Genomic DNA, 14,891 nt, shown 5'->3' with positions numbered 1-14,891 from the left:
TTGGTAGAAAACTTTGAAACAGTGAAAGGGTTTTTTGCTTTTTCTTGCTTTGCTGAGGGTTATTATATCCTCAGTCTACTACAGTTCTTTCTTATGTTATCTTTATGTCAAAACTAACAAGGTGTTTCTAGTTTTACTCATCAGCCATTAAGTTATATCTGAACGAATTAGTGGAGATGATTTTCTAATGCCTGATTTATGTACTTTGTCTCCTGTAGTGGATCATTTGCCCGACAAGGAGACGCGTAAAAGAAAGCCCAAAAAGACGTTTGAAATAGACTTCAATGATGATGTCAACTTTGACACCTACTTCCGCACCACAAGGGTAAAAACTTTCAAACATTATGCATTAACTGAAACTCTAAAAGTGCTCTTTGTCTGTCTATATAAACTATGGTAACAGACTGTATTTATGTAGTGTGATCAAAAGTCACATTCAAGCTGATCTTCCTATTTTCAAGACGGCATGATCAGTTCTACAGTCAATACAAGTATGCAATCAGCACAATGCCTTATGTGTTTGTGAATAGCTAGGTTATAATGAAATTTATATCCATTTCATATGTCTCTGCTCTGCTGATTTTGAGTGATCTGTATTTTTCCACATTTATTCCTTTTCACTATGTGTAAATAATGGTGGTTTTATTATGGAATGGAGCTGTGGCAGTGTTTATGTTGTGCAGTTCAGATCAGTGCTTTGACGCCTAACAACAGAGTCAGAGGTGACTGGTCTCCGCATGTCTCATCTATCTGAAATATGGAGGCATTAAGGCTGTAACGTGGCTCTTTCTGGTGTTGTAGCCATGGCAACACAGCATTCAGCAGTTAAGGAACTATTTTTGATGCAGCTGGTGTCACACATATCCTGTCTAGAAGTCTTTTATGTCTCAACTCTCAAAACACATTTGTAGATGTTGGTTAAGCAGTGTGAATAGCTGAATTTAATGTCACATTAATGCCAGCATTTCAGAGCTTAAATCTACTTTACAATTTCTCAAATACCATTTTTAAATTATTTTTGCTTTACATCATCTGTCATGAACATTTCAGGACATTTTCAGACCTGAATACAGTTTCTTTGATGTTTGATCCTCACAACAAATCTCCACAGTACTGATGCTACAAGTAGCTCTAATTATTCATTCTGCACAATAAAACACATTCTCTATAAAGAGTTGTAATTTTAAACTTATTAGCAGTATATACATCAGATATCCAAAGTCTCTATATTATGTGGCCTTAATCAAACATATTCTTCTTTCCCTTCTCAGGCTGCCACCACTAACAGCAAGTCTGCCCTCAGTGCCAGCAACAAGAAAACAACTCTGCCAGCAGACTTCCAGTTTCCCCCAGAGACGCTCTCCCAGCTCAGCCTCAAACCCTCCAACTCGGTGAGACGTCACTAATCCTGTCAGCTGGGTGAAAGTACAGATATTCAGAACTGACATTGTGCTTGTTTTATTGAATCAGGAAATGCCAACATAACTCAAATTAAGAAGTTGTTGAGTCAGTTACTAGGTTAGTTCAATTGGATAGTCACTGAACTTTAGTAAATATAGCTACCTCTGGAACTCATATGCAGACATAAATAAAACAAAGTATTGTCTGATAATAGCTTATGATGTTGCCGTGGCTTTGTGTTTACATAGTTTGATCTTAATTAAACAGCATTCAAGATGTTTTCTAACAAATAATATATGCATAAATCTTTACTAAATAAGGCATTTCTGTTTTAACCAAATCTGGTGCAAATTGAATTAATAAGTGACTAATTTAGGGCTAACAAATACCTGCTAAGAATTTTAGATGGATTTTACAGTCTAAGTAATGTATATACACTATATATACTGTGTATATATATGTATGTACTGATATTCCACATGAACATCAAAACAAAGGTACAGTCAGTCCCTCCAGGATTTCACGGGCGTTTTTCGTGATCGTTGCGGCCGAAAATGCCTGAATTCGCGGTAGCTTTTCTAAAAAATTGCGATAAAAGTTGCGATGTTTTAAGCTTATTTATTGTGATGAAATTGCAGGAGACAGTGACAATTGCTAAAAAGCTGCATTTTTTTCCAGCTTGTAGAACATGTTTTAACACTGAAACTGACAATACTTATTCCGAAATTAATTATTTAACATTCCAACCCATTTGCACAAAAGCTGGCACACCACGGTGGAAAAATAGCAGCAGCCAGATAGAATAGAATGGAATCACTTTATTCATCTCCGAAGGGAAATTCAGTTGTCAGGGTTCTTATCTGTTTAATTTTGAATTGAATAGCCCAACTGCTGATGGCAAGAAAGATTTCCTAAATCTTTCGGTCCTGCAGCGCAGGGATAGGAGCCGTCCACTGATGTTTCGTTGTTCATTGAGACAGATGTGAAGTGGATGATCCATGTTTGTAAGAATGGCTCCATCTTGCTCAGTGCCCGTCTCTCCACCTCATCCTCCAATGTGTTCAATGTGATTCCAACCACAGAGCCAGCTTTTTTAATCAGTTTGTTCAGACGCCTTGCATCCTTGTGTTTTATGCTGCCTCCCCAGCAGACTGCAGCATAAAACAGGACACCTGCTATCACAGACTGATAAAACATCTGCAGCATCTTACTGCACATGTCTAAAGATCGAAGTCTTCTGAGGCAATAAAGTCGGCTCTGGCCCTTTTTGTAGATGAAGTCTACGTTTGTAGACCAGTCCAACTTATTATCAAGGTGGACACCTAAATATTTATATGATGTCACCATCTCGATGTCCATGCCACAAGTGTTCAGTGACTGAAGAGGGGGTTTGGATCTGCTTAAATCTATGATCATTTCCTTTGTCTTTGAGGCGTTGAGTAGCAGGTAGTTTTCATGACTCCAGTCACTGAAGGCATTTATCAGATCTCTGTATTCAGCTTCATGTCCATTTCTGATACGTGCCACAATAGCAGTGTCATCAGAGTATTTCTGAATGTGGCAGGACTCAGTGCTGTATTTAAAGTCAGATGTATACAGAGTGAACAGGAATGGAGCCAGGACTGTTCCTTGTGGAGCCCCAGTACTACTCATTAATGTCCCAGAAACACAGTTCCCCAGCCTGACAAACTGTGGCCTTCCTGTCAGGTAATCTGTGATCCATGAAACACAGGAAGGATCCACTCCATCTAGGGATGGGTATCGTTAGGATTTTTATGAATCCGATTCCGGTTCTGCTTATCGATTCCGGTGCCAAACGATTCCTTAATACGATTCCAAAATAGTAAAAAAAATAGAAGGTCAATAGTTTATTTAACTAAAGTAACTTTATTCCTTAACCTTTAGGAAAATTTGATTCTACAAACTTAGGCCTCGTCCATTTCCAACCCAAATCACACTGTTTTGTTGTTAGGAAATCAGTAATACAGTGTCGCAGTGGCAGAAATACACAAATACAAGAGCTGAAAATATTTCAAATGAATACAGAATGTCTGTATTGTGTTTATTTTATTGTATAGATTCGTCTTGATTTAATTCTATACAAATTCAACCGTTTTATAGTTTGCATGTCATTGACGTTTGCAGGGAAATATAAGCCTACACAAGACGAAATACTGTATTTTTGCCACAGGATTTAGGATGGAAATATGAAACGTTACATTATTTAACTTACCTGAATGACGGAGACTCGACGACCGAGAAAGGATGTAGTCCTTTCACTACAAACTTGGTTACTGCACGGTGACACTCCTCAGCTTTCTCTTTTGTCAGCCTCCTTTTCGCCAACGTGAACAGTGTCTCTTTTGGGGCTGCTGGCAAGGTGCTAACGCTGCTTGTAGCAACATTAACACTGGCTGTGTCGGTCCGCAGAAGATCGAACACTGTACAGTCTTTCAGCTCGATGCCATGGAGTCGTAAATGTTTCGTCAAATTTGACGTGCAGCCTGTCTTACAGCTAATAAGCTTATGACATATGTTGCACTTTCCTTTTTCATCTCTTTGTCTTTCAAAATGAAGCCACACTTTAGAGCGTTTCCCATGGCCCATAGTTAGCAAAGTTTCTCCGGTATTGTTTTTTTTTTTTTTCCTTTACATGACTACGTCACACATTCACGCTATCAGCGCTATCAGCGTAACAGACAGGTCTCCCAGAGCCCTCTCGCTGAAGTTTCCTGGCAGACACGCAGCCATTGTAAAAAAGGTTATAAGTCCGTCCAAGAACCGAAAAGCAGAACCGAAAGTAAATATTTTTTATGGGTACCAGGTACCTGCCGTTTTTGATTCGGTTCCTACTTAGAACCGAATTTCGATATCCAACCCTACTCCCATCTCTGTGAGCCTGTCTTTGACCATGGTGAGTTGGATGGAGTTGAATGCGTTTGAAAAATCAAAGAACATGATTCTCACATAAACTCCAGGTTCCTCCAGATGAGACAGGGCACGGTGAAGGATGAAGAGGATGGCATCATCCACTCCAATGTGTGCTTTGTAAGCAAACTGCAGAGAATCTAGTTTGTCTTTGACCTCAAGCCTCAGTAGACTTAAAACCAGCCGCTCCAGAGTTTTCATGATGTGTGAGGTCAGGGCAATAGGTCTGTAGTCATTTAGTTCAGCCGGACATTTGATTTTTGGTACCAGTACAATACAGGATGTTTTCCATAGAGCAGGCACCCGCCCCAGCTGTAGACTCAGGTTGAAGAGCCTGTGGAGAGGTTGACATAGATGTGCAGCACAGTCTTTAAGCAGTCTTGGACATACACCATCTGGGCCAGCTGCCTTCACAGAGCAAAGTCTCTGAAGCTCCAACATCACCCCTGTCTGTGTGACAGAGACAGATACAGGTGCTGGAACGGAAATGGCTGCAGCTGTGGAGATGTGTAGGACAGAAGAGAAGAGAGAAGGAGCTATAGTGGGGATTTCTCATATGTTGAGGAGAAGATACTGGTTTAACATGATGTGGTTGGTAGATTTAAGGCACAAAATGATAATTTACTATAGAATGAATCATATTTGGTCAGTGGCTTTAAAAGTTAATTTCACTTCTTGGCACACACGTGTTCGCACACGCTCACGGCTTGTCACGTCAATTAACAAGAACAGCACTGACGGAGCACAGTCCTCCACCAAGACTATTCATTACCTGACCTTGTGCTGAACACAGGTGTGTGTTATACATGTGTACATACCGAATCGCGTGACTTAAATATGTAGTGGGCAACGGGAATTGATGGGACTCAGAAACACCCTGACAATTTAATCAGTTGTTCCTTGTGTCATTTCCGATACATCCACAGGGGTAGATTTGTTGTAGGATCACAATCATGTGATCATCAGCAGGCCGCTGAGGTAGCATTCACTTGTTGCCATGGTTACCGTGCTGCTATCAGACGCCGTGCCGCTACCTCAGTGGGAAATCCTTAACAAATCTGTGGATCCAAACTTTAAGCCATATCACTGCTAGGAGTGGGAACCTCTGGGTTCCTCACGATACGATACGATATGCGATATCAGGCTCACGATAACGATAATCTCACGATATGGCAATATTACGATTATCGATATATTGGTGATTAATTCAAGATACGATAATTCACGATACTATTATTAAAGAGCAAAATAGATGTTTTTAAATGGAAAAAATAAACAGTTTTATTTGGTGTCATCACTTTAACACAAAGTCAATTCCTGAACAGAATATTTTAGTGCAACATTCCTATCAACAAATGTGTCTTAAACACTATTTTTGCAACATTCCTGTAAACAAATAAGTGTCTTTATAAGAGACACTTTTGTAGTGCAACATTTCAGTAACAATCTCTAGCTTATTTTAAAAGATTTTTAGCTTATTTCAGTATAACATTGCTTTAAAGTGCAAATTTACTGCAAGACATCTACCTGGATTTAGGAGAACAAGAAAAAATAAACAGGTTTAAATTATATTCCAATACTAACCTTACAAAAAAGAGCATGTTTTTAAAAAATAGGTTTTCAAACACCAACAATCAAAATAACATTTTCTGCAAAACTGATTGCCTATCAGAACAGAAACATGTCCATGTTACACACTGCACTGGCAGCAGAATATTTTAGTGCAACATTCCTATCAACCAATGTGTCTTAAACACTATTTTTGCAACATTCCTGTAAACAGTGTGATCACTTTATTCAGAATTCCTGAGCAGAAACCTGCTAAGCTCAAACACAATCGCCACGTTCCGTCCCATCAAGAAGAAAATGAGCAACTGCGACACCTCAGTCTTTCAACGCAGACCGACCTGTCGCCACCTACTGTGCAAACTACATGTCAATTTCTGCTTCAATTGGCTCTCTGGAATATTCAGAATTTCTATACATGTTCTTTTTACAGCTGTATGCTTTGGTATATTATAATAAAGAAATGAGAGTAAAAAGACAAAGCATCCAACTAATCCAATACTCCTCACATGCTGAGCACCTGCTACAATTTACAGATGTTCCCAAAACATAAGTTAGTTTTGCAAGTTACTAAAATCTCCAAGAACTGCTGAACGATGTTCCCTTGTAGATTGGATCCACATCACTTTGTAGAGGCAAAATAAGAAGAAATAAAATTGTACCCAACATGCCTCACTTGTTGTTAGTGCAACATTCCTATCAACAAATGTGTCTTAAACACTATTTTTGCAACATTCCTGTAAACAAATAAGTGTCTTTATAACAGACACTTTTGTAGTGCAACATTTCAGTAACAACCTCTAGCTTATTTTAAAAGATTTTTAGCTTATTTCAGTATAACATTGCTTTAAAGTGCAAATTTACTTCAAGACATCTACCTGCATTTAGGAGAACAAGAAAAAATGAACAGGTTTAAATTAACCTTACAAAAAAGAGCATGTTTTTAAAAAATAGGTTTTCAAACACCAACAATCAAAATCACCTTTTCTGCAAAACTGATTGCCTATCAGAACAGAAACATGTCCATGTTACACACTACACTGGCAAGTGCATGTTTTTCTTGAGGAAAAGCAACTGGTCAGCATGTTCAGGGGTGAGCACACTTCTCTGGACACTGATGATGTCCCCAGCAGTTGAAAAAACCCTTTCAGCTGCTACACTGGTTCCAGGAATACACAAATGTCTTTGTGCCAACTTGGAAAGAAGAGGATACACATGTGCTTGACTTTTCCACCACAACAGTGGATCCTCAGTGAGTGGAAGAGAAGGAACATCTTGGTATAGCTTCACCTCCTTTTGTGCAATTGCTAGGGAAGTTGATTCTGACTGAGGAGGACTGCTCTTGAAAGTCTGTCCCAGCAGTTCCATGAGAGCACACCTCCTTCTTTTTGGGCTCTGTGCACTGCAGTCGTCCTGGTTGTTTTTGTCACTACTAGTGTGAGGGAACTCCTCACCCGCTCCCTGTGCTTGCTCCCAAAGCCCCTGTTCCTCCTCCTTCAGAGCTAAAGCCTTTGACAGTAGTTTTGCATAAGTTTCTTGCACTTCTTGAGGTGACAGAAAGGGTAGAGATTTGAATCTTGGGTCAAGGGATGATGAGATGTAGAGTAGATCTTTTTCCTCCACAGACTGATACCTCTTTGCAAGATCCTGATGAATGGCACTCTTAACTTCTCTAACTAGAGGTGAATCTTCAACTGTGCTGGTGGTGTCATTGAGCAGTTGAGCTTGAAGAGGGGCGATCATGGAAATACTGGGTCTCTTTTCTTCACACATGATGTTTGTTGCCACAAGCATTGGCTTGAAAGCTTCCACTATTTGTTCGGCATTTGAGATGTCGGACTCTGTCAGTGCGCAGTCAGTCACATTCTTTCTCACCTTTAACAGAGCAGAATATAACATAAGAATACTAGTATTGTTATATTTTAGTTTTTCTTGCTATTATGAGTTTTGATGAGAAGCTCAAAGTGATGTGAGTATGGAAAGAGTGAATAAAACCATGAAATTTCTATATGTACTTAAATGTGTTATAATTATTGTCTACTAATGTGATGTCAGAAACTATTAGGATTTTTTTCTGTTCACTAAATGAATCATTTATCTGTTACTTATTTGGCATGTATTTTAAAAAAATGTATATTTCAAAATGTTCTTACCTCGGGTGATAAGAGAGCAGCAGTGATGGCAGGTTGTTGCTCCAGAAACCTGGCGACCATCTCATAGGCACTATTCCAGCGTACAGGCATGTCCGTGATAAGCTTATGAGAGGGCAAGCCCAGTAGTGTTTGATTCTTCTTCAGTGCGTTTGCGCCTATCGTGCTCCTGTGAAAGTAGTTTGAGATCCTTCTAATCTTTGCAAGAAGCCTCGCAACGACAGTTACCTTCAGCGCATGCTGTGATGCAAGATTCAACACATGTGCAAAACACCGTACATGCTGGTAGCCTGTTAATTCCATCGCGACAGTCATATTTGAGGCATTATCGGTCACAACAACTGGCTTTTTCGTGTCAATCTTCCACTCTTCCACTGCTCGCTGAAGTACTTCTGCAATATGTGCGCCAGTATGGGTTTCGTGCATTTCACGGGTTTGAAGCACGTATGATTTGATTTCCCAGTCGCTGATGAAATGTGCGGTGATGGTTATGAAGGAGAGCGTGGCCCTCGAGGTCCAACCATCGCATGTAAGACCAACTCGTTCTGTTGACTCGAGGGTATTCATAACCAGAGATCTGTTTTCTTCGTACAAAGCTGGGATAGTTTTTTAGTGAAATGTTTTCGACTTGGTATTTCGTACCGTGGCTCCAGAGTGCGCATCATAAAGCGAAACCCTTCATTCTCGACAACGCTGTATGGCCGCAGATCTTTACAAATATACACAGATATTGCATGGGTAATCGACTTTGCCCTGTGGGAGTTGAAAGGGAGCTTGGCTTTAAGTAAATCCCCCAAACTGGTCTGGCCAGGAGGCAGGCTAACAGAAGCAGCTTTTTGCTCTAACGCTAGCAGTTCTGGGTGGTGGTGTTGCAAGTGGCTGTGCATGTTGGTCGTGCTCCCAGTGTACTTAACTTTGGTTAAACAGTTCTTGCATATAGCAAAGTCCTTCTCCAGTTTTGTCCCATCCTCAGTACTATAAAATCCGAAATGTATCCATACTTTTGACTTGAAACTTGCCGGTGCATCTTTCAACCTCTGCCTTTCACTCGTGTTCGCCATGTTCTCTGCTGTTGTGTGTCTTCTTCGCCAGCCAACTTCCGCCTACTGTACGGCCGCTCACGCAAGGCGCTCCCCTATTGGACAACCAAGGAATTGCTCAAAAGTAACTAACAATGAATGGAGCCGTTTATAGCGGACATATGTAAATACAAAATGTCGATATTTGGCGGAGGCATATCGATAATTTATCTTCACATAAAATGTCGAGATATATCGCCATATCGAGATAACGTCACACTCCTAATCACTGCCAAAGTCTAATCACTTGGTCCTTGTGTCACTTCTGACTGACCCTGATAATTTCATTGAAATCCCTGAGTCCGTTTTTGAGTGATATGGGTAACAGAGGAAGGATTCACACACTCTGATCGTCACATAACTCCGCCGTGTTCTTTGGTGGAATAATTAATCTAATTTACCTTCATTCTTTCAGAGCTCCAACGGATCTGGATGCAACAGCTTCCATCATGGTGATTTGTCTGGTCTGTTGTCCGCTCATTTCAGCCGGTCCTAATGTTTCATGTTTTAAAAAAAGTGTGTATCAATCGATGTTTTTTTTTTGTATTCCACCACAATATTGCACTGGTGTAAAACAGTTTAGCTCCGCTTTGGTGAAAAACATCAGTGAATTAATTGTTTATCACGGTCTTCAGCAGTAATTTTTGTTGGTAAATGAGAGACATTAGTATCTCACATGTCTGCATCTTCAAACCACTAACAAGGAAGTGAATTCTGTGACATACATGCATTATGTTTGCGCTGGGAGCTGCTATGATTGGTGGAACTCACGGGAGGCGGGCCAAAATTGCGGGAGTTGCGATGATTGGACAAAATTGCAAGGCCGCGAAAAATTCGCGGAGATTGGTTGATTTCGCGCGATCGCAACATCATGAATTCCTGGAGGGACTGTACAGTACTGTTGCAATGTAATTCACAAAATTATCAGCATGTCCACAGTAATTTTAAACAGATCATTTGTGTTGAGACAGATGTACTGTGTTTGGTTTTGTTTATTCAAGCTGAGTCAAGAAGGCCAAAACAGGCTGTCTGGAGAGCTTGGAGAAGGCATCGGAGATTATGACTACAACAACGCCAACGACACAGCCAACTTCTGTCCAGGTCTTCAGGTCAGAAACACACCTCTCTATATCACTTTTGTTTTTACTGTATTTAACAGATTTTATTTGTATCGATGGAGTGAATTGGTAGGTGATGTGGCCTAAAAATTTCACCATGACATTAGAGGGTATTTTACATAGTGACCAAACTAATGTTGCACAGTGCTCGGTGTCTGAGGCCTGGTGGGTTCACAGACCATTTGTGGGGAGCAAATGTGAAGATAACTAACTAGAACAGAATAGCTTTATTGTCATCATATATGGGGACATGACGAAAATATAAATAGCTGCCACTGGAAGGTGTATTAATAACAAGCTAAATAAAGTCAAATGTACATATAAAACAAGACTTTAACCTTCTAAGACCCAAGCTTTGGTTGGTTTGTATTTTAGTTTTTTTTCTACTTACTTGGGATAAGGAGTAACCAATAAATATAACTGGATAATATCTAATGTCTGATTATTATGTTTATTACATTTATATATTAGTGCTGTCAAAGGATTAAAAAATGTAATCTAATTAATCAAAAGGTTGCTGTGGATTAATTTCGATTAACACGATTCAATATAATTCATTTTTAATCTATATTGATCGATTATTGATTATTTTGTATGGGCAAACAGACTCGAGGAAGAAGGGAATATATATGCACTTAATGATGTGTTAATGAGGGGCTTTGTGGGGGGCACTGCGGGAATATGGGATCCGAGGCTCGTTGTTACAGGCCGTTCGGTCCCTGTACAACCAAAGTGAGAGCTGTGTCCGCATACTCGGCATTAAGTCAGACACGTTTCCGGTGGGTGTTGGACTCCGCCAGGGCTGCCCCTTGTCTCCAATCCTGTTTGTGGTTTTCATGGACAGGATTTCAAGGCGCAGTCGTGGTGGGGAGGGTTTTCGGTTTGGGAGCCTCAGGATCGCTTCTCTGCTTTTTGCGGATGATATGGTTTTGTTGGCATCCTCAGACCGTGACCTCCGGCACGCACTGGAGCGGTTTGCAGCCGAGTGTGAAGCGGCAGGGATGCGGATCAGCACCTCCAAGTCCGAGGCCATGGTTCTCTGCCGGAAACCGGTGGAGTGCTTCCTCCGGGTTGGGGGGGAGTTGCTTCCCCAAGCGAAGGAGTTTAAGTATCTCGGGATCTTGTTCATGAGTGATGGGAAAATGGAGCGAGAGATGGACAGGCGGATTGGTGCGGCGTCAGCAGTAATGCGGGCGTTGTACCGAACCGTCGTGGTGAAGAGGGAGCTGAGCCGTAAGGCGAAGCTCTCGATTTACCAGTCCATCTACGTTCCAACCCTCACCTATGGTCATGAGCTTTGGGTAGTGACCGAAAGAACAAGATCGCGGATACAAGCGGCCGGAATGAGCTTCCTCCGTAGGGTGGCTGGGCTCAGCCTTAGAGATAGGGTGAGGAGCTCAGACATTCGGAGGGAGCTCGGAGTAGAGCGGCTGCTCCTTCGCATCGAAAGGAGCCAGTTGAGGTGGTTTGGCCACCTTATTCGGATGCCTCCGGGGAGACTTCCTCTGAAGGTTTTCCGAGCACGTCCGTCTGGGAGGAGACCCCGGGGCAGACCCAGAACTCGCTGGAGAGATTATACACACGTGGACAAAATTGTTGGTACCCCTCAGTTAAAGAAGGAAAAACCCACAATTCTCACTGAAATCACTTGAAACTCACAAAAGTAACAATAAATAAAAATTTATTGAAAATTAAATAATCAAAATCAGCCATCACTTTTGAATTGTTGATTAACATAATTATTTAAAAAAACAAACTAATGAAATAGGGCTGGACAAAAATGATGGTACCCATAACTTAATATTTTGTTGCACAACCTTTTGAGGCAATCACTGCAATTAAACGATTTCTGTATTTGTCAATGAGCGTTCTGCAGCTGTCAACAGGTATTTTGGCCCACTCCTCATGAGCAAACAGCTCCAGTTGTCTCAGGTTTGATGGGTGTCTTCTCCAAATGGCATGTTTCAGCTCCTTCCACATATGTTCAATGGGATTCAGATCTGGGCTCATAGAAGGCCACTTTAGAATAGTCCAACGCTTTTCTCTCAGCCATTCTTGGGTGTTTTTGGCTGTGTGTTTTGGATCGTTGTCCTGTTGGAAGACCCATGACCTGCGACTGAGACCAAGCTTTCTGACACTAGGCAGCACATTTCTCTCCAGAATGCCTTGATAGTCTTCAGATTTCATCGTACCTTGCACACTTTCAAGACACCCTGTGCCAGATGCAGCAAAGCAGCCCCAAAACATTACTGAGCCTCCTCCATGTTTCACCGTAGGGACAGTGTTCTTTTCTTCGTATGCTTGGTTTTTGAGTCTATGAACATAGAGTTGATGTGCCTTACCAAAAAGCTCCAGTTTGGTCTCATCTGTCCAAAGGACATTCTCCCAGAAACTTTGTGGCTTGTCAACATGCATTTTTGCAAATTCCAGTCTGGCTTTTTATGAGTTTTTTTCAGCAGTGGTGTCCTCCTTGGTCGTCTCCCATGAAGTCCACTTTGGCTCAAACAACGACGAATGGTGCGATCTGACACTGATGTACCTTGGCCTTGGAGTTCACCTTTAATTTCTTTGGAGGTTGCTCTGGGCTCTTTGGATACAATTCCAACGATCCGTCTCTTCAATTTGTCATCAATTTTCCTCTTGCGGCCACGTCCAGGGAGGTTGGCTACTGTCCCGTGGGTCTTGAACTTCTGAATAATATGAGCCACTGTTGTCACAGGAACTTCAAGCTGTTTAGAGATGGTCTTATAGCCTTTACCTTTAAGATGTTTGTCTATCATTTTTTTCGGATGTCCTGGGACAATTCTCTCCTTCGCTTTCTGTTGTCCATGTTCAGTGTGGTACACACCTTTTCACCAAACAGCAGGGTGACTACTTGTCTCCCTTTAAATAGGCAGACTGACTGATTATGAGTTTGGAAACACCTGTGATGTCAATTAAATGACACACCTGAGTTAATCATGTCACTCTGGTCAAATAGTTTTCAATCTTTTATAGAGGTACCATCATTTTTGTCCAGGCCTGTTTCATTAGTTTGTTTTTTTAATAATTGTTAATCAACAATTCAAAAGTAATGGCTGTTTTTGATTATTTAATTTTCAATAAATTTTTATTTATTGTTACTTTTGTGAGTTTCAAGTGATTTCAGTGAGAATTGTGGGTTTTTCCTTCTTTAACTGAGGGGTACCAACAATTTTGTCCACGTGTGTATATCTCGTCTGGCCTGGGAACGCCTCGGGATCCCCCAGGAAGAGCTGGAAAGCGTCGCCGGGGGGAGGGACGTCTGGAACGACCTGCTTCGCCTGCTGCCCCCGCGACCCGGCCCCGGATAAGCGGAGGAAAATGGATGGATGGATAAAAGAAAGGAACCCAGAGAGCTGAAGCAACAAGTTCTATAAAACATCTATCATGGTAGATTTCAGGTTCAGAACCACCATACCTGGAAGATCCAACCTGAACAAAGATCCCACCTAAAAAAGCTCTGACCTGAAGAAAGATCAGACCTGAACAGAGGCAGGGAGGGGGCTGGAGTTATTAAGAGTTACAGATGTTGAAGGAATAAAGCAAAACATGTAGGGCTACAATTTTTTGGATAAGCGGAGGAAAATGGATGGATGATGTGTTTATTCAACACCTTTCAAAGTCCATGTTAACAAAACTTTTTTTTTTTAAACAACATTTATCCACATTAATGTGGCCCTGTTACTTTTTCAGCCAGCTACTGAGACTAGTATTTGTGATAAAACTTTTTTTTAACATTTTAATTCAAAATGCAAAAGACTGAAAAATAAATCCAGTACTACTTGTGATACCGTTAGAATAACTTGTAGCATTTAGTATTATCACATGCCACTTATGGCCTCTTTAAATCAAAATCCTCGACGATACTAACGGGTCTGCAGTTTGTTGCAATCCACCTAGCAATTGTGTCAGTCAATTTGTCCGACGTAGACTTACTGAGGCCCCGACATTCCGTTAGGGTGGTTTGTCGCAAGCCGGGCGACACATTACCCGAAGTGCTGACAGAATCCCCGACTACTGCATGTTTCGCGTTGATGTGATATTTTAGGCTGGAAGTGCTTCTGTGAAAAGAGAACTCCTTCCTGCAGAGTGTGCAAATGACTGTATTTCGGTCTATTGTTCCGTCTTGTTTTTTTTTTTTATAGTCAAATTTTCCACCGAGAGGACCAACACGCTTTTCAGTGTCCTCCATTTGGAGTTGCTGCTTCTTTTTGCGCTACTTCTTCTTCTTCTTCTGCATTTCCGGCAACACAACGGCAAGTCTACTTGGACAAACTGCCCGAAATGTGTTGCCAGAGTAATTCTGCGCTGCAGATGGGTTAATTGCATCAAAATATTTAATCAGATTAATGATGATGATGGATTAATCCGGGTTAACGCGCTAATTTTGACAGCCCTAATATATATATGTATATATATATATATATATATATATTTTTTTTTTTTTCACTAGATTTATATGAGGGGCCGTACAAGACTTAATTCATTCTCGTCCTCTCACACACATATATTTTCTCTCATACTCACATACATTCTCCTGTGACACACATACATTCTCCTTTCACATACATACATTCTCCTTTCACATACATACATTCTCCTTTCACACACATATATTTTCACTCTCT

General features: G+C 41.0%; 2 protein-coding genes across 6 annotated transcripts in view; one reads left to right on the top strand and one right to left on the bottom strand.

The window, feature by feature from the left end:
* LOC127534728 (uncharacterized) overlaps positions 1–14,891 on the bottom strand; it is a 110,160-nt gene that overhangs the window by 41,847 nt on the left and 53,422 nt on the right. The gene's annotated exons all lie outside the window — the stretch shown is intronic.
* ncaph (non-SMC condensin I complex, subunit H) overlaps positions 1–14,891 on the top strand; it is a 54,597-nt gene that overhangs the window by 13,624 nt on the left and 26,082 nt on the right. For all 5 annotated transcript variants that reach the window (XM_051950679.1, XM_051950682.1, XM_051950678.1 and 2 more), the window contains exons 11-13: positions 219–325; positions 1,272–1,391; positions 10,126–10,233. In XM_051950679.1, coding sequence (XP_051806639.1) covers positions 219–325; positions 1,272–1,391; positions 10,126–10,233 — 335 coding nt within the window. The remainder of the gene's footprint in view (positions 1–218; positions 326–1,271; positions 1,392–10,125; positions 10,234–14,891) is intronic.

This window comes from Acanthochromis polyacanthus, chromosome 7 (genome assembly GCF_021347895.1).
Source record: "Acanthochromis polyacanthus isolate Apoly-LR-REF ecotype Palm Island chromosome 7, KAUST_Apoly_ChrSc, whole genome shotgun sequence".
NCBI classification, from domain to species: Eukaryota; Metazoa; Chordata; class Actinopteri; family Pomacentridae; genus Acanthochromis; species Acanthochromis polyacanthus.
The sequence above is the reverse complement of the archived record's forward strand: the minus strand, read 5'-3'. Positions and strand labels throughout refer to the sequence as shown.